Genomic DNA, 19,215 nt, shown 5'->3' on the forward strand with positions numbered 1-19,215 from the left:
ATGCAGAGGAGACCATCTTAAAGGGTAAATAAGGATCTAGGTAAATGTGGTAGCTATACATTTGCTTTGTTCTGCCAGAGGGTGGATTGTGGTTGTCAGAATACACTGATCAGTGGCTGCAGCCGCTGATCGACAAAAGTTTTTCAACTTGTTCATGCGATAGGGATGGCCACATATTGATTCAAATTCTGCGGCCCCTGATGACCCGGCCAAATTTTGATCTGCTTATGGACAACTCTACTGTAAAAAAGAGGTAGAGACACTGACATCAAACGCTGGAGAAAATCAGATATGTTGCAACTGGCAGCCAATCACATCATATCAAGAAAGTAAAATTTACAAATCTAATCAGCTGCTGCTGACAATGCAGATATTTTCATTCTCGAGTATTTGAAATTTGGTCCATTGCCTTTACCTGTTTACCCCTTTTAGGGCTGTTCAGCTAGTAAGATTGTAGGAATTTGGTCATTCACTTTGTTCCTTCCTGTAATCGCAGACATCAGCAGACTGTTGTGGGGCAAATCTATAGGTACACGACAACAGGTCTTTGAATGGTAGTAATAATTTAGAACTGTAAAAGAAGAGTTCTAGCTGCATGTTAAGAAATATTGTTGGTAATACATTAAACGTTAATGTAGTGATGTCATATACTTTGGACCATTAGTAAACCTGTACCACCGCTGAGTAAATATTACTGTAATATTTCTCTTCTTACTCAGTATTGGACTTCTACCAATTGACAAAGCTCTTAGTCTGACCACATATCTGAGAAAGGAGGATAAGATCATGCCAGTCTTCCAGGGGATGGACGAGCTGATCCCTATATATAAACTGATGGAAAAGAGAGACATGAAGGAGATTGAAGAGCAAATGAAGGTAAACCCAGGAAAAGAAAGACAATACGTTCTATAAAATGTTGTGTTTGTTGCAAGGTTATTCTTACTGATATACGTTTGCATTGTTCCCTTCCTGTAGGCTTATATATTAAATCTTTTGCGTGATCTCATTGACATTCAATCCTGGACAGATGATGGCACAGTATCACAGAGGATGCTTCGCAGCTCCCTACTACTCTTCGCATGTTTCCGCAAGTACCAGCCATGTGTAGAGAAGGCCAAGGATTATTTCACTAAATGGCAGGAATCCAATGGTACCATGAGGTCTGTCATATGTACAAATTAATTTTTTCTGTTTCTTGTAGAATAATATTCATTCACATTAGTTGGTTCTTTTCTCATTTATAAAGACAGTAATCAAGCCATATACAGTGAAGGAAATAAGTATTTGATCCCCTGCTGATTTTGAATGTTTGCCCACTCACAAAGAAATGATCGGTCTAAAAATCAATTGGTAGGTGTATTGTAACACTGAGAGACAGAATAGCAACAAAAATTCAAAAGAAATGCATGTCTAACAAATTATGTACTGATTTGCATGTTCATGAGGGAAATAAGTATTTGATCCTCTTCACAAAACATGACTTAGTACTTGGTGGCAAATCCCTTGTTGGCAATGACAGAGGTCAGACGTTTCCTGTAGTTGGCCACCAGGTTTGCACACACCTCAGGAGGGATTTTGGCCCACTCCTCTTGGCAGATCCTCTCCAAGTCATTAAGGTTTGGTGGCTGACGTTTGGCAACTCAAACTTTCAGCTCCCTCCACAGATTTTCAATCGGATTAAGGTCTGGAGACTGGCTAGGCCACTCCAGGACCTTAATGTGCTTCTTCTTGAGCCACTCCTTTGTTGCCTTGGCCGTGTGTTTTGGGTCATTGTCATGCTGGAACACCCATCCATGACCCATTTTCAATACCCTGGCTGAGGCAAGAAGGTTCTCACCCAAGATTTGACGGTACATTGCCCCGTCCATCGTCCCTTTGATGCTGTGCAGTTGTCCTGTCCCCTTAGCAGAAAAACACCCCCAAAGCAGAATGTTTCCACCACCATGTTTGACAGTTGGGATGGTGTTCTTGGGGTCATAGGCAGCATTCCTCCTCCTCCAAACACGGCGAGTTGAGTTGATGCCAAAGAGCTTGATTTTGGTCTCATCTGACCACAACACTTTCAACCAGTCCTCCTCTGCATCATTCAGATGTTCAGTGGCAAACTTCAGACGGGCTTGGACATTTGCTTTCTTGAGCAGAGGGACCTTGCGGGCACTGCAGGATTTCAATCCTTGTCGGTGTAGTGTGTTACCAATTGTTTTCTTGGTGACTGTGGTCCCAGCTGCCTGGAGATCATTGACAAGATCCTCACGTGTAGTTATGGGATGATTCCTCACTGTTCTCATGATCATTGACACTCCACGAGGTGAGATCTTGCATGGTGCACCAGACCTAGGGAGACTGACAGTTGTTTTGTTTTTCTTCCATTTGTGAATGATTTCACCAACTGTTATCACCTTCTCACCAAGCTTCTTGGCAATAGTTTGGTAGCTCAGTCCAGCCTTGTGTAGGTCTACAATCTTGTCCCTGACATCCTTGGACAGCTCTTTGGTCTTTGCCATGGTGGAGAGTTTGGAATCTGATTGTTTGATTGCTCCTGTGGATAGGTGTCTGTTATACAGGTAACAAAATTAGATTAGCAGCACTCCGTTTAAGAGACAGCTTCTAATCTCAGCTTGATACCTGTATGAAAGACACCTGGTAGCCAGAAATCATGCTGAATGATATGGGATCAAATACTTATTTCCCTCATGAACATCCAAATCAGTGCATTATTTGTTAGACATCATTTCTTTTAAATTTTTTCTTGCTATTCTTCCTCTGAGTGTTACAATACACCTACCATTCGATTTTTAGACTGATCATTTCTTTGTGAGTGGGCAAGCATTCAAAATCAGAAGGGGATGAAATACTTATTTCCTTCACTGTACTACTAAGATAATAATGATTGTAGCACATTGAGTTGTTGAGTACATTGGGTTTAGCTGCTGTGGCAATGCAGTGATTTAGTTGGGTATTAGAATATACCCTGTTAAAGCCATGTGAAGCCTTGACCTTGCCATATGCACAAGGACACACAGTGTCAAATCCTAGTGTATTCGGGCCCAAAGGAGGCAAAGGCACTGTGTCCAGCCCTGCTGCCAGCAGCCTGTCAAAATCTTGGATAAGCTGAAATATGCAACAGTTGGACACTGTACTGAGCAGCTCTTGCATTTAGGGCCATATGCACATCTGGGACAAATGTCCCCGAATGTATACTAAATGCAAGCACTGCTCTGTCCTTTGAGCCTCCCTGTGCCTCTTGGCACCCAAAAATACTGGAATTTGAGGCCGATGGACCAAACTGCCAGCGTTCATGTACCTTACCTCTTCCATCCCCCATTGTTAGTAGTGGGGTTAGTGAGGCACAAGACTAGACTATAGAATAATAACCATTTTGAGTTGTGTGATTGAAGTGAAAGCTGCTCTCCAACTCAAACCTAATGCTCAGTCTCTACAGCATTCAGGAATGCTTCATTTTTCAATCAAGTTGTGCCTTGTAAGGGTAATCTAATAAAGTATTTGGGGAATGGCTTTTTTTACAGTGGTTTGTAACCTTTTTCTTTGTTCACACTGCTTTTAAAGCAAAAGAATTCCGTTCTTGAAGGTATCTCTAAGGGCAAGATGTAATGGAGTGTTGGTCATATCATTATAAACGCTTAGAAGCATTGAGAAAAGTAACATAGTCTAACCAAAATTACATCTGAAAGAGTAATTCCAATTTATTTTGGATTTGTTGAAGTTCATTTCGATTCGTAACAAAACAAATCGCACATGTCTACTCGCAAGTGCTGGGAGCTGGAGACATATACTCGCTATTGAAGCATCTGTGTCCTTGCCGGCTGTGGTGACGGGCAACTGTGTGCCAAGGGATAGAGAGCGCCTTGGCCGACATCACAGCTAGTGTTGCAGAGCACCTAGGGGTATTGAATTAAAATTCAAGGAGGTCCGGTCACTAAAATTTTCTTCTGGCCGAGGTCCGAATAGGGTGTGCCCATCAGTATGCCCCTTACATTAAGTGTCGCCATCAGAGTGCAACTTTACATCATGTATTCCCATCACATCAGGTGTGCCCATCAGCGTGCCCCTTTACATCAGGTATCCCCATCACATTGCCACCTTACATCAGGTATTCCCGTCAGAGTGCCCCTTACACTCAAAGTACCCCTTTCTATCATATTTCCCCATCAGAGTGCCCCTTTACATCGTATTCCCCATCAGAGTGCCCCTTTCCACAGTACGTGCCCATTTGTACCCCTTAACATAAAATGGGCCCATCAGAGTTCCCTTTAACATAAAATGTGCTATTCAGAGTGTCCCTTATTAGAAATGTGCCCATCAGAGTGCCCCTTAACATAAAATGTGCCCATCAGAGTGCCCCTTAACATAAAATGTGCCCATCAGAGTGCCCCTTAACATAAAATGTGCCCGTCAGAGTGCCTCTGAACATACAATAAGGGGCATGCTGATGGGCATATTTTATGTTAAGGGGCACTCTGATGAGCACATTTATAATAAGGGGCACTCTGATGAACACATTTTATGTTAAGGGGCACTCTGATGGGCACATTCTATGTTGTGCCCATCAGAGTGCTCCTTAACATTCAATGTGCCCATCGGAGTGCCCCTAAATGTAAAATGTGCCCATCAGAGTGTCCCTTAACCTAAAATAAGGAGCATGCTGATGGCCACATTTTATGTTAAGGGGCACTCTGATGGGCACATTTTATGTTAAGGGGCACTCTTATGAGCACATTTCTATTAAGGGGCACTCTGATGGGCACATTTTATGTTAAGGGGCACTCTGATTGGCACATTTTTATTAAGGGGCACTCTGATGAGCACATTTATTTTAATGGGCACTCTGATGGGCACATTTTATGTTAAGGGGCACTCTCATGGGCACATTTCTATTAAGGGGCACTCTGATGGGTACATTCTATGCTGTACCCATCAGAGTGCCCCTTAACATTGAATGTGCCCATCAGAGTGCCCCTGTAAGAATACACCCTACCTTGAGGGCAGGCAGAAGCTGTGCCGGGGTTCTTGCTGGACGCTTTTGTATAGGCAGGGAGGGGGAGCCGGAGAGATAGTGAGCTGAAAGGTGCGGGGCGCACTTGTGATGTCATGTTGCCATGACGCTCGCCCTGCTCAGCGGCGGATCTGTCATTGCGAGCTGGTGGTCTGGGCGGCAGTGCTGCTGGGGTCGTTCGCGGACCGTGGTCCACCATTTAGTGACCGCTGTCCTACATGTACTTTGTCCTATCAGGAAGTCAATAATGTACAAAAAATAAAGTGGTAATTATTCTTTAAGGGCTCATTTACACAAGCAGTGCTGAGTGGCATAGCCCAATGTAATCTCAACATAAGGACAAGGTAAATATCCTTTTTTCTGTGGAGTACCTTAAAACCAGTGCTCTGCGTTGGTGTGTGTTAAAAATAATCAAAGAGGATGTATTTTTGCACATAGCCTTATGTTGCCATGTGCTGCAGAGAATGGTAAAGGTACAGAAGTCCAAAAAGAAGAAAAAAAGAGTAAAACAATGCGCTGCAACACTTTACATTGCAGCACAATGTAGTATAAAAATATGCTTCGGCTAATGCATGTGCTATTATGTGAACGAACCCTTAGATCTCTTGTTGAGTTCAAACATGGTGGTGGAAACATTCTGCTTTGGGGGTGTTTTTCTGCTAAGGGGACAGGACAACTGCACCACATCAAAATGGACATCATCCATTCATGAATTCTATTTTCTGTTGAACGCCCCTTCTCCCATGAAGTACATCACAGAAAAAATACACATTTTCGAGTATGACCATGATTTTTTTTATTTTAAACTACTAGAGTTATTCTAAATACAAAATAGCTATTTAATCTTGCAACTTGGTGCATTCTGGTTATTGTGGTCGGGTCCTTCTTTCAGAGCAGAGCTTCAGCTGACAGGTCCCAGTGGCAGCATGAGTAGTACAGAGTAGTGAGAGGTTTGACTCCTATAAATGTCTTAGAGGCTTAAAGTGTATCTTTGTTCCAAATGTAAAATCATATATTCATTTCCACATTGCATTTCAATTATTTCTACGCTAGTCCACTCATATTAATCTGAATGATCTTGAAATCTGTAAACTTACTTTGTGAAGATCCCCACACATAGCTGCTTGAATTCTATGGCACGTATTCACTATGCCCTGTGAGTAGGCGCTGCTGTGTCACACATTTCACAGAGCCTGCCTTCTGAACTGCAAAGGTGCTCAGAGGAGGAGTTTCAGGAGGCGGAGTCAGTACAGAAATCACTGCTTGCAGGCAGCAAGGTATCATGGGATATGTAGTCCTTAGAGATTGTAAGTAAACAGCAGAGGAGAAACTGCAAAGCATGCAGGAAATCCAGGAAGTTGTGGCCAGCAGACAGACAGAACTCACAACATAAAAGGAGATTTTTCAAATCGGTTTATATGGGGTTGTCAAAAATAACTATTTGTATTGCTATTAAAATGCTGTTATAGACTTAAACTACTGTATATGCTGTAAGCATGGAACTCCTTTAAAATTGAATTCCAGGTATGCATATTGCATACCTGGCTGGTCCCTGTGGAAGTGGAGTAGCCACAGCTACTTCAGTAATCCTCTGTCTTCTGGATCCCGTGCTGAGTGCCTGTCCTGCTACTGTACATAGTAAGCACAGGGGGTCGCTCACTCAGCACTGGCACCATTCAGAGAATGCCTTTCTCAATGAATTTAAAAGGTTCTGTGATTGGATGAAGTGGGGACTGTGACATCACCACCCCTCCTCTGCATCAGAGAGAGTTTAATTAAGAAAATTCACAAGGATCAGCAAGGTATAGAATATACATACTTACATAGGTCATAAAATGTCACTGCTGGTATTCATGCACACATTACTTTAAATAGCTATTCTATAAGCCACATCCTATAATGTCACTATTAATTTAATAATGACCATTTGATGAAAAAACTTTGCACTTTTCCAATGTTTTTTAACTTTGTACTGTAATGTTTCTTTTCTTAGTCTGCCACGTGATATTGTTGTGGCTGTCTATGCCATCGGAGCCCAGACACCTGAGGGATGGGACTTCTTGTTTGAGAAATATAAAACCTATCCAACTGGTGAAATGCATCTGATTGAATATGCCTTGACTCTTACTCAGGATAAGGACAAGCTACAATGGTAATGACCAGAGAACTAATGCAGCACAATGCAGTCACAAACTAGTGAAAACTAGAAGACCGCACTTATAAAACCTGATACAAGGGAGCTTGATTTTTAAAAAGAAGTCAAGTTTGGCTCTTTGGGCTCTTTCACACGGCCGTTCCATATGTCTGTTTTTCATCTGTCCGTTTACGGATGAAAAATGGACATCCATGTATTTCTATGAAATGTAAAAAGGAAGTCCTCCTGTGCTCCACAGAGTAACTACACAAAGCCAGCTGCTATCATCTAAACCCTATACCACGGGACAAAATGATATCTAAAAATGGATGAAGCGCTCAGCAATGAGGGTACTAAACATGTTAATACTAAATAAATATAATTGCAAAATATATAACTTTTTATAAAAGTGACTAGTGCTCAAATGTATAAAATTGTGTTCAAACCAAGCAAACTATCAGTCTGCCACCCAGTCGCTAAAACTGGTGACAAGTGTACACACTATGTGTATAGAAAGTGACACGTGCTATATAAACTATATATGTATTTCTATGGACTAGTGGATGTAAACGGTTGATCATCCGTTTACATCCGTTAATATCCAGATCCATTAACATCTGTCAAAACGGATGTAAACGGACAAAAAAAACAATGGACAAAAAATAGATGTAAACAGACCAATGATCCATTTTTGCATTGGTAAAGGATGTAAAAAAAAAACCATGGATGTAAACTGATGAAAAACGGATGTGAACTGATCCGTTTTTTCTTGGAAAAAACGTGACTGAACTGATGAAAAAAAAAAACGGAATGCTTCTGTGAAAGGACCCTTTCTCTTGAACCAACCTGAGTGTCAGGGAGATCACCTATCACATTAAAGAACTAGCAAGAAGACTGTGAAGGCAGGGGGGTCAGGGCCCAGCTTAACATTTTCAGGGAAGGTAAAGGGGATCGGGAGTAAGCTGGATGTCTCTTCCTGAGAGCTGAGAAATCTATATTAAATATCAAGATTTGCCTATATTTGTAGCTGCCTATATTTCTGGATTAGTTAATTATCTTGTAGTTCGCTTTTTGCTGATGGTAAACTTTTTTTTTTTTTTTAAGGACAGTTACAGGATGTGTCTGTACAAAGACACCCATACTTACATAAACACATACCCCCGCTCACAGAAAAAAGTACATTCCCAACACAGGTTTGACAAAAAGCTGAATCCCAACCAGCTGCACATGTGAAGATATTGCTTTTATGTTTTTTCTTTGTCTTTGCTACATAAATCCAAGTGAAGTTAGTGAAAAAATATGACTGTAAGCCTAGTGCCGCTGCATAATCCGGTATCTTTCAGTATGTTTAGTAGTGCATTTTATGCATTTTTATGGTGCATTTTAATGCTTCATGCATTTTATTTGTAGGAGGAGACTGGTTGTTAAACACAAACCCTGCCATAAATGCACCAAAAATGCATGTATTTTTCATGTGCTCCCATTGAAGTCTATAGGGCCAAAAATACAGTATGCTGCACCAAAAGAAGCATCTTTATCTTTTAAAAAAATTGCTCTGCACCATGTTGCACTGATGTGGACAAACACCATAGAGAATAGTGAAGTCTATTTGCAGAGCATGTTTGTACATTATGGCAGACCTAACTGCCAAAGTGCTCCCCTCCAATGCTGCAATAGCTACGGTGTTCCTAGTTGCTAGACATTGTTGCCCAGTCTTCTTCCAGGTCCAGTCTCTTCAGTCATCTTGAATGGTCAGTGAGGGATGATGTAACTCCCATACATGTGCATGAGAGTTAATTCATACTGCCACCCAGCTGGTGCTGGAAATCTGCACATGCAGAGTGGCACATGCACAGTTAGATGTACATTTAGAAACAACATTACTGGTTGGCAAGTAGGATGACTTTTTAAATTGTATTGCAGAAAAGACTCCATGGGGAGATTTACTAAAACCGGTGCACTCAAAATCGAATACATCTGTGCATGGTAGTCAATCAGCTCCTACCTTCAGCTTGTTCAGGTAAGCTTTGACAATAAAACTTGGAAGCTGATTAGTTTCTATGCAGAGCTGCACCAGATTCTGCATGCTCCAGTTTTAGTAAATCTCCTCCACAGGGTCTTTTCTACAATAAAAAATGGCATGCCAATAACAGTAGTTTAGTTTCACTTGAGCAGCAGTTGAGGATCAGGTTGAGGTTACTTGTAGCATACACTGTTACATAGGATTCAAGTCAGATAAATCAAACATTGCCATTCACATCTGTCAGAATGCTTCACACAGTAATGTCAGAATCAAATAGCAAATGCCCACGTATACTAGCCCCAAGGGTGCATTTTGAGAGTAAGTAAAACATTTTTAATTATTTTTAGAGTTAATTTATTTTTAGTGCCTTATTACTATCTGTGTCCGCACTGGGGGGGATTCACCCTTCTATTTATCCTGGTGACCATTATCAAGACAAAAAAGTAAAGAGAAATCTAAATTTTCGAGTTGTCACCAGTGCAAGGGGTGAAAGGTTTTCTTCTAATGGGAAAACATGTTCTGGGGACAACTGCCTAAGATGGAAACCCCCTCACTTTGGGAAGATTTCCTCTCATTTCTTCTGGTGACTTCAGAACACAACAGTGACACAAAAAATGATCAGTGGTATTGACTCTTCCCTACTCTGTCCAAAATGTATTGTAAATGTTTTTTAGGTTAATGGACGAAAGTTTGAAAGGAGACCTTGTAAAAACACAAGAACTTCCTCATATGGTTGTCATGGTGAGCAAGAACCAAATCGGTCATTTGCTGGCCTGGCAGTTTCTAAAGAAGAATTGGGATGAGCTCACTCAGAAGTAAGAATCTTGTAGTATGAATACACATTGTCTCATCTGTGCATTTCTACTATGTTCACACAATCATCTTCTGCCTGATTCTAGGTTTGAGCTTGGATCGCGCACTCTTGGTGATATGGTCGTTGGGATTACGCGTCTTTTTTCCACAGGAGATTGGCTGGAAGAGGTTCTAGTATATTTTCATTTTTACCTTGCTGTCATTAATAATCAAAATTACAGTGCAAAAAAAATGGAAATGCCTCATTTATTTGTGACCCTAAGGCCCCTGATGCAATGCGGGACGTGTGCAATATTGCACTTGTTCCAGCAGAGTATTAAAGTGCGCTATGTTGTCATATATAGCACCCTAACACACGAGCCAGTGCAAGTGTGCTAAATTGCACCTCAATGCATATTAACATATTGCCATGTACTGTAGTGTGATGACACTGGGCTGCCCTAAATACACAAAGCCCCACATGCACCGTCATACCTGTATGAATGAAGCCTCATGCAGCTTATGAGCTTCCCCTGATAAAAAAAATTCACAATAAGTTTTGCTTTATTTCCCGAATACTGGTATGCTCTGGTGTTGCGGCAGAGCCTCAAAAACAATGGTTCTCTGCAAGAAGTGCCGTATTTCACCGGTTGGACTTTGTCTGCTGAGTACTGTAGACGACAGGGGCTGTGAACAGTCAGGACCCTTACACATCACTACAAAGAGGGGGCCAACTAGAATAGGGTATTTTAATTTGTTCTCTTTGAAAATCTTTTAAATCATTTTTCTGATGGATCTGATATTGCAGAGTAGGCCAGTTAAAGTGGAACTAAAGTCTCAGCATTAAAGACTGCCAGCAGGTTAACCGTTTATTACATTCACTGTCTCTTCTGCAGTAAAATAAACCTACCTCACTGTTCTCGGTCTTTTTTAGAATGTACAGTGAGCGGCACAAGCACAGCTCAGTTTACATTCTAGCACAGATCCTGTGTGCTGGGATGGCATCACTCCTGCACATGTGCAGGAATGACTTCATCCCGCACTGGCCAATGAAGACTGCCACAGCCTGGCACCCAGAAGAAACAAGGTAGAAGATGGAGCATCGGCTAGGGATGTCAGGCCAGATCAATGCTATTACCCTAATTAATGTTCCCACTACAGGCTGCTGAGGTACGAGGGCCACAAATTATATGCTAAAGGACTGCATGTGGTCCTCAGGCCACAGGTTGGCACCAGGGGGTTTGAAAAACACAGTGCTCCACCTTAACCTCCCTAGCGGTATTCCCGAGTGTAGCTCGGGGTAGAGTTTGAGTGCCAAAAGCGGTAACCCCCAGCTACATTCGGGCTTACCATGCAGCGTTGCAAATGGATTCACTGCAGCGCTTACCTTGTCCTTCGCTCCCGCAATGCGTCCCCTGCAGCATCCCCGGCCATCTCCTCCGGCCGATGCCGGCATCTGGCTTCCGTGTTCCAGTCCCTGTGATGTCGGGACGTACGGGCGCCGGAACCCGCGGCAAATTTGAAAATTTAAAAAAATTACTTTTTTTTTTAAACGATTATTACATAGTAAAACATTGCTGTTTCAAAGCATTTCACATACATTTTGTCCCTACTGCTCTGTCCTGTCCCCTGCCTGCATTTTGACTGTTCTTTCTGCCTGGAAACTTAGAAATGTCCATGGCGTCCAAAAAGCATCCCTTTATGTCAAAAGCGGGTTTAGATCAGCTAGAGAACAGCGATAGTAAATCAGAACCACTTGCAGAATTGAGTGATGATTCGCGGGGAAATTCATCATCAGACACTGAAAACAATTTTGCGACTTTGCTCAGCGATGTGCGAACTTGGCGCTATATTTCAAATGTCAGTGTTTTTGGTTTGATATTATTGAATTAAATTTATTATTATTATATTGTTATTTTTTTATGATTATTTATTAAATTATAATTTATGATTTCGTGTTTCAAGTTTTATCATATCCGGAATGTTTACTAGACTCTTGTTCGGACAGATTTCAGTGAGTTATTCCTAAATTACAGGCCTGCAATAAAAAAAACTACATATTTCCATGCAAAAAAATGGTACCGCTTTCAGCACCAAAAATCTGAAATAATCATACCGCTAGGGAGGTTAACTTAGTTTTCCTCCACCTAAAAATATATATGGATGGCCGCTCACCTCATACCATGGACTCGTAAATTAATACAGGTCAACCAAGCATGGTAATTCTAAAACGATGCTCTAGATGACAGCAGAGAGCTGATGACAGGCACCCCTTCAATGACAGTATAAATGGGACTCTTCTCAGCTTACCCCCACATATAGAAAGAACAGAGGACATCTCCCATAATGTAATACTGTTTTAATGCCACATAAAATAATTCCAGAGTGTCACTCACATGTCATGTCATGTACACAGCTTTGTATTCCCATTGTCAATTCATACACCTTTTTCTGGCTCGCTAGATTTTTGTGAACGCTCTTAATTTTCTGTATCTTTTAGCATTTTGACCTAACACTTCTTGCTTGTTATTTTTGTTTGTCAGGTGACAGAATTTTTTGATTTGTTGAAAGAAAATGGCTCTCAACTGCGGTGTGTTCAACAAGCCAAAGAGACTATTGAGGAGAACATTCGGTGGATGGACAAAAACTTAGATCGTGTTAAAACGTGGCTGGAGAATAACAGTTAATGAATGTTTAATCAAGGAATTAGTTTAATAAAGTCTGTCATTTGGGGTGATTTAAAAGTAATGAAAAACATATGGGCTATGTAGAACAATAAAGAGCAATCTTTATAATTGCTGAATTTTGGAATACTGACATTTTTTTTCTCTGATCGAAGGATGTAGCTGAGTTATTTTAGGTCCTTTTGTGACAGACCAAGGCCGAATGATCATAAAGTGATGTTTTTGACATTATTCATTGGAATAGTTGGTTGTATGTAACTCAGCCCTGTGCCTCTGTGACAACTGATTGTACCTGACTGAGCATTTTTTGCTTTACTCTTCCAGCAGCTTGATGCCTCTTTGGTGCCATCTGTCAAATTAATCTATCAAAATGATTACCCAAGGGTTTTCCATGCGAAAATTCTTACTGACAGAGTGCAATAAGGAAGACCGAAGATATGTCTGATTGAAAAATATATTGTATAACTGTATGCTGTTAATACATAGAATGACAGTATTCAGTTTACAAATTCCCTTATTTTAAAAACCTTTATGTATATTAAAGTGATTGTAAAGTTTCCCTTTTAATTAAAATAACAAACATGCCCCGATTCTCCACTTCTCGGGTTCCCTGCCAGTGTTCCTGGCTCCTCCTCCCCACTGGGTGCCCCCATAGGAAGCTGCTTCCTATGGGGCCCACTTGTGGGGGCTTGCTCCTAGGCCGAGCTGTTTGCAGGGGGCAAGGCCAAATTGGGCTGTGAGTCTGAATAGATGCAGACAGGTTTCGACCTACAGCAGCAGGAGTTGATGGCTTCCGCTACTCTCAGCAAAGCCTGTGAGAGCCAGGAAAGGGGAGAAGAGCTGCTGCAGACATGCACAGCGCTGGAACGAGATCATGCTCAGGTGAGTATTTAGGGGGGGGGGGCTGCAGGGGATACATTCAGCTAAAAAAAAATCTTTTACCTTTACAACCACTTGAGCCACTTCAAGTCCGGACACTTTTACCCCCTTCCTGTCCAGGACAATTTTTAGCTTTCAGCGCTATCACACTTTGAATGACAATTGCGCGGTCATGCAACACTGTACCCATATGAATTTTTTAGCTTTTTTTTTTAGACAGATAAAACTTTATTTTGGTGGTATTTATTCAGCACTGGGATTTTTATTTTTTTTGCTATGTAAATGAAAATGTCTAAAAATTTTGAAAAAAAGTGTTTTTCTTATAACATTTTGCAAGTAAATCTTTATTCATAAATCTTCAGCAAAATTTATTCACTTATCTTTTTAGTAAAAAAAACAAAAACATTAGTTTATAACCAAAAAATTATAATTTAAAAAAAAGTTTTATTTTATATTATTATTTGTGTTTTTTTTTTAACATACTGTTACCCTAGCAGTACAGTGTCACCATGGTGACACTGTACTACTTGTGGGGGGGTGATGAAGATTTTTTTTTTTACACTGATTGCTTTTACACCCATAAAGGCTGTAAAAGCAATCATTTCTTTCTCTCTGGCTGCATTCTTTCAGCCATTGAGAAATACTGTAAGAGCTGCGATTGGTCACAGCTTGTCACATGGTACAAGGCTGTTGTGAATAACCGTGTACCACGTGACCTCTGTGATCATTCACAGATTTCACACGTAGTAAGCAATGATGTCAGAAGTGACATCTTGTTTACTACTATTCATGTGATCACTGATTGGCCAATCAGTGATCACATGATCGGGACCTCACACAGAGGCTCCGTACAGCGATCGGTGTTTCGCTGTGTCCTCTGTAGAAGTCCGCTGGGTAAGCTGAAGAACTAGCTCCCCATCATGTCTAAACCCCCCTTGTGATTGGCAGCAGGCAGATTCCATAGGCAATAGACAACTTGCTATTGGCTACAAAATTTGCCCACTGCCTGCTGTCAGTCATTTATTTGGACCCCTTCCTTCTCTCACCTCTTTTTCCTATCACTCAGGCTAAGATCAGAGAACTTAAAAAAAATGTATAGTGGTTTTATGCATAGATTAAAAAAAACAAAGAAAAAACGAAAAAACAGTGAGTGACAGAACTCACCTATAGCTACCAAACACTGTGTATTGAGTCTTCTGTGTAATAAACTGTCAAATTTGTTAGTGATTTTTTTCTGGTAAGGAAATATTTAAAACATTGTTTTGATAATGCAAATGGTTGATGTCTCTAATTAATTCTTCAATGTGGTATTAAAGTGGAACACCAGCTAAACTTTGTCACCTCCCTTCAAAACATGGACACAGGCACCAATGAGAACCCTTCTCTCTAACAAAAATGAAAAAAAAAATGGCTTTAGTTCCACTTTAATGACATCATCTTTGGTAAACTGTGATGCCATTCGTGATACTATTATGTGCATTCTGTTAGGACTGTTTGTAATAACAAGACAGAAGCTTATATTAGGGCAGGGGTGGGCAACTGTGGCCCTCCAGCTGTTGTAGAACTACAAGTCCCATGAGGCATTGGAAAACTGACAGTTACAAGCATGACTCCCAAAGGCAGAGGCATGATGGGACTTGTAATTCACCAACAGCTGGAGGGCCACAGTTGCCCACCCCTGTACTAGGGTATTTTTTTTATTGGCAGGTTAAGGAAAATACATTTTAGGAATTTTTTTGATTTGTACTTTTGTACATCATAGCCCTTAGTCTATTATTACATACTACTCATATTTTACTGCAAATGTAAGACAAGCTATACATGTAAAGATTTCTTTTTTTCAGCCTGTGTGCTGAATAAGAGAAATGTTAATAGATTTCTTCATCCATGTTAAAGAGCATTGATGAAGAACCCTTCCCTGACGACTATTGCATTCTGATATCTGAATGGATGTAGTCACTGTTCGGCTGACAATTTTCACCAAGCTCTTTCAACAAAAGTTGACTGCAAAATTAACTTTTGTTGAGCAGAGTGGAGCTGAGAGGACAATCGACTGATGAATTTTGGTCAATTTAGCAGGAATTTGCCACATTTGAGCAGTGTTTGGCAGGCTTAACTGGAGAGACTTAATTTCATGCTAACACATCATAGACTTGCACTGGGTACTGATATTTTAGGACAACAACCTGAATACATCCTACTTTCATTTGGATGCAAAGGTTCTAGAGACTGAAAGCGTCTGTAGTACAATCTGATTTTGTTATCTATATAGCATACTGCTTCTTCCTTTCTTGTTTGTAGTGCCCTACTGAGCATTGTTGTCTTGCATGGTTATTGATCAGAATAAAATCTATAGTATTAAAGAGACTGTAAAATATGCATTTAAATGCCTGCCATTGAGATAGATCCAGTAATATGGAGTAATCCCAGTAGGGCTATATGTAGTAATACAAGGCGAAGGTCAATGATTTGAAACTGGCCGCATGAATACTGTAGCCGCCTTCAGTCATTGAATTAAAGAAAAGCTTTACATTAAGATAATATGAAAACAGTTTCCAGAAAAGAAAATAATGTGTTGTTTTAATAACCATTTTAAATGTGTATAAATGTATAGTTTTCTATTATTTTTATGAAACATGTTTTCTTGCACTAAATAAATGTCAGCACACTGGACTTGTATATTATTATTATACAGGATTTATATAGCGCCAACATATGAATGCAGGATTTAAAGAAAACAAAACAGACTTGATCTAAAAACCAGTGCAAAGAATATTCAGGGTACAGACAGGAATTATGTGCAGTCAGATCAGTGAGAGATGAGTCCTGATTGGCTCTACATATTTTGATTTGAAAAACAGGAAGCTGACTTATAGAAAGCGCAAAGGCTTTGATCTTAAGGTGTTAGTGTAGTGTAGTGTGTACTGCATGACAACATCCCCCATCTGCATCCAACAAGCCTGGCAATGTAAAGAACACAGATGCAGCAAAAACGTGATGCCCACTTGCATGGCATGGCTGTGTTTACAAGCTTCTCTGGAGAAGCAGGTTTTGGCAGTAGTGGAGTATAATGCCAGGCCCGTTTGCCCAAGGTTCCCTTTAACATCCCAGACAACAACTTGTATTTTTTAGTACAGCATTTAGTTGCAAAGATCAATGCTTCTACTTTGTATTTTCTTTAGTGTTCATATGTAAAGACACAGGCTAACCATTTCCAGTGTGTTGAAATATTGGAATGAATGTACAGAAAAAGGAGGAAAGGAAAGGCTGGAACCAGTTGTGGTAGACACATATTGTGTTGGTTTTTACTTGTACTGCAGCATTCTAAGCTGCCTTGTGATCGGCTGACCAACAACTTTATAATCCTTTCCTCCAATTTTTATATGGCACTATACTGTTTTAGAATACCTAAAAGTTGTTTTATTTCCCTTTCTGTGTGCTTTTTTGTTATGCAACTTACAAATAAAAAAATGCTTTGATGAAAATTTTAAGTGTTCTGGTCATAGTGGTACATGGAAATGACTGTAAAAACATATAAGATCTATATAAAAGATGTCTGCTGGGCTGAATCATGCGAGGACCTGATTGGTAAGTCTTCCCACCAATCTCCTCCTGCTCTTCCCGCCCACCAACAGTCTCGAAGGGTCTGCCACAGAAGGGGTGAATCCTGGGCTTCCAAGTCCCTATGGCATGGTTTGTCATGTCAAGTGCATGAAAAATTGAGCAGGAAAAGTGAGATTCCCTCGAAATGGAAGCAGCAGGTATACTGGTTTGGGAAGGAAGATGAAGTTTTTTTGCTTTTCTACCAGAGACCTCAAGAGAAAAAAAACAAGACTTGAAATAGCTTCCACATAAAATAAATTTTGGCTGAGTGGCAATACTAAGACATTTCTGTACAATAACACGCCGCCCAGCACTTCCTTTTCTCACTATACAATCCACTCCTGCACAGATTTCGGTTACAACAAATAAGCACTCCAATAACCAGCATTTTGTTACAAGAACAATCACTTAAAGTGGTATTAAACCCAAAACTACTTTGAATGACAATTGTGCGGTCATGCAAGATTGTACCCATATGAAATTTGTATCATTTTTTTCTCACAAATAGAGCTTTCTTTAGGTGTTATTTATTCGCCGCTGAGCACTTTACTTTTTGCACTATAAACAAAAAAAGTGCAAAACATTTTGAAAAAAAAAAAAAAGTTTCTTTGTTTCAATTATAAAATTTTTCAAACAGGTAAATTTTCTCCTTCACTGATGTGCGTTGATGAGGCAACACTGATGGGCACTAATAGGCGTCACTGATAGGCAGCACTAATGAGGTGGCACGGATAGGCGGCACTGATAGCACTGATAGGTGGCACTGACTGGCATCACTGCTGGGCACTGACTGGCGGCACTGCTAGGCATTGACTGGCACAACCACTGGGCACTGACTGGCAGCACTGCTGGGCTGCACTGGTGGGCACAGGTGCGTGGCACTGCTGGGCACAGGTAGGTGGCACTTCTGAGCACAGGTGTGTGGCACAGGTGGGCGCACTGCTGGGCACAGGTGGGCGGAACTGGTGGGTGGCACTGCTGGGCACCGATCATCAGGGCACTGATCATCAGTGCCGATCCCTGCTCTGACAACTGCCGGTTCTCGGCAGCACTTTCCTCACGCTTTGACAGCGTGAGGAAAGTGCAGCCGAGAACCGGCAATTGCATTTCCCGGTGATCAACGTGTCATTGGACACGGCTGATCACGTGGTAAAAGGCCGCTGTGATTGACCTTTTACCACATCATGTGATCAGCTGTGTCCATAGGACACAGCGATCACAGAGATTTCCGGGGGAACGCAGGAGAGCGCGTTCTGGGAGGACGTCATATGACGCCCTCCCAGAACTGGCCGGCCGTAGTGTAGCCGTCTTTCGGCTATCTGCAGTCGGCAGGTGGTTAAACATGATGGCTGCATTAGTTTTCTTTTTTTTAGGCTCCCCCCCTCTGTTTTCACCTGGTGATCTGGCCAGTAACACACCTCCTGTAGTACAGTGCCCCCATTGTGGATGAAGGAGCACAGGGGCACCTTTGGATAGCAGCAATGTCAGTCTGGGGATGGGGGGAGAGTGTTAGGTGTACTAGCAGATTTCAATACACTAACAATTTGAAGCTAAACGCCAGCTAATACTTTATAGGCAGTTACAGCAAACAGTTTTTTTTTCCTTTTGGGATAAGGGTTTTACATAAATAAATAAAACTGATCATTGAAAGCAAGAGAGCTTGTTCTTTTGAAAAACAACAGACCACCAAATGAAAATAGAAGAAAGAAAACCTGAAAAAGAAAACTAGTGTAGCATCACATCTAAGATTTCGTAAGCTGCAGTAAAACAAAAGTTTGCTTTTGGGTTTAGAATCACTTTATACTATTCCTTGAAGGGGTATTAAAGGTTAAATAAAAAAAATAATACACACATCACACTTACCTGTTCTGGGAAATGGTTTTGCACAGAGCAGCTCCAATCCTCTTCTCTGGTCCCACACTGGCACTCCTGGCTCCTCCCCCTTGACCAGTGCCCCCAAATAGCAAGCTGCTTGCTATGGGAAACTGGTGCATGCTTGCTCTCGAGCTCCGCGCTATATGTCCATAAGACACAAAGTCGCGACTCAACCCTGCTCTCTTATTGGTTCACTAGGTGTGATTGACAG

General features: G+C 41.1%; 1 protein-coding gene across 4 annotated transcripts in view; it reads left to right on the forward strand.

Annotated features, from left to right (window-relative positions):
• The window catches only part of ERAP1 (endoplasmic reticulum aminopeptidase 1), an 84,909-nt gene extending 72,143 nt beyond the window's left edge, over window positions 1–12,766 (forward strand). For all 4 annotated transcript variants that reach the window (XM_089679124.1, XM_089679127.1, XM_089679125.1 and 1 more), the window contains 6 exons: window positions 720–876; window positions 976–1,160; window positions 7,008–7,166; window positions 9,846–9,986; window positions 10,071–10,152; window positions 12,507–12,766. In XM_089679124.1, the coding sequence (XP_089535250.1) occupies window positions 720–876; window positions 976–1,160; window positions 7,008–7,166; window positions 9,846–9,986; window positions 10,071–10,152; window positions 12,507–12,650 (868 nt within the window). In that variant the 3' untranslated portion in view covers window positions 12,651–12,766. The remainder of the gene's footprint in view (window positions 1–719; window positions 877–975; window positions 1,161–7,007; window positions 7,167–9,845; window positions 9,987–10,070; window positions 10,153–12,506) is intronic.
• The last annotated feature ends 6,449 nt before the right edge of the window (window positions 12,767–19,215 follow it).

The sequence above is a fragment of the Staurois parvus genome, unplaced genomic scaffold (assembly GCF_062004578.1).
Source record: "Staurois parvus isolate SC_StPar_1 unplaced genomic scaffold, SC_StPar_1.0 ptg000218l, whole genome shotgun sequence".
Lineage (NCBI taxonomy): Eukaryota > Metazoa > Chordata > Amphibia > Anura > Ranidae > Staurois > Staurois parvus.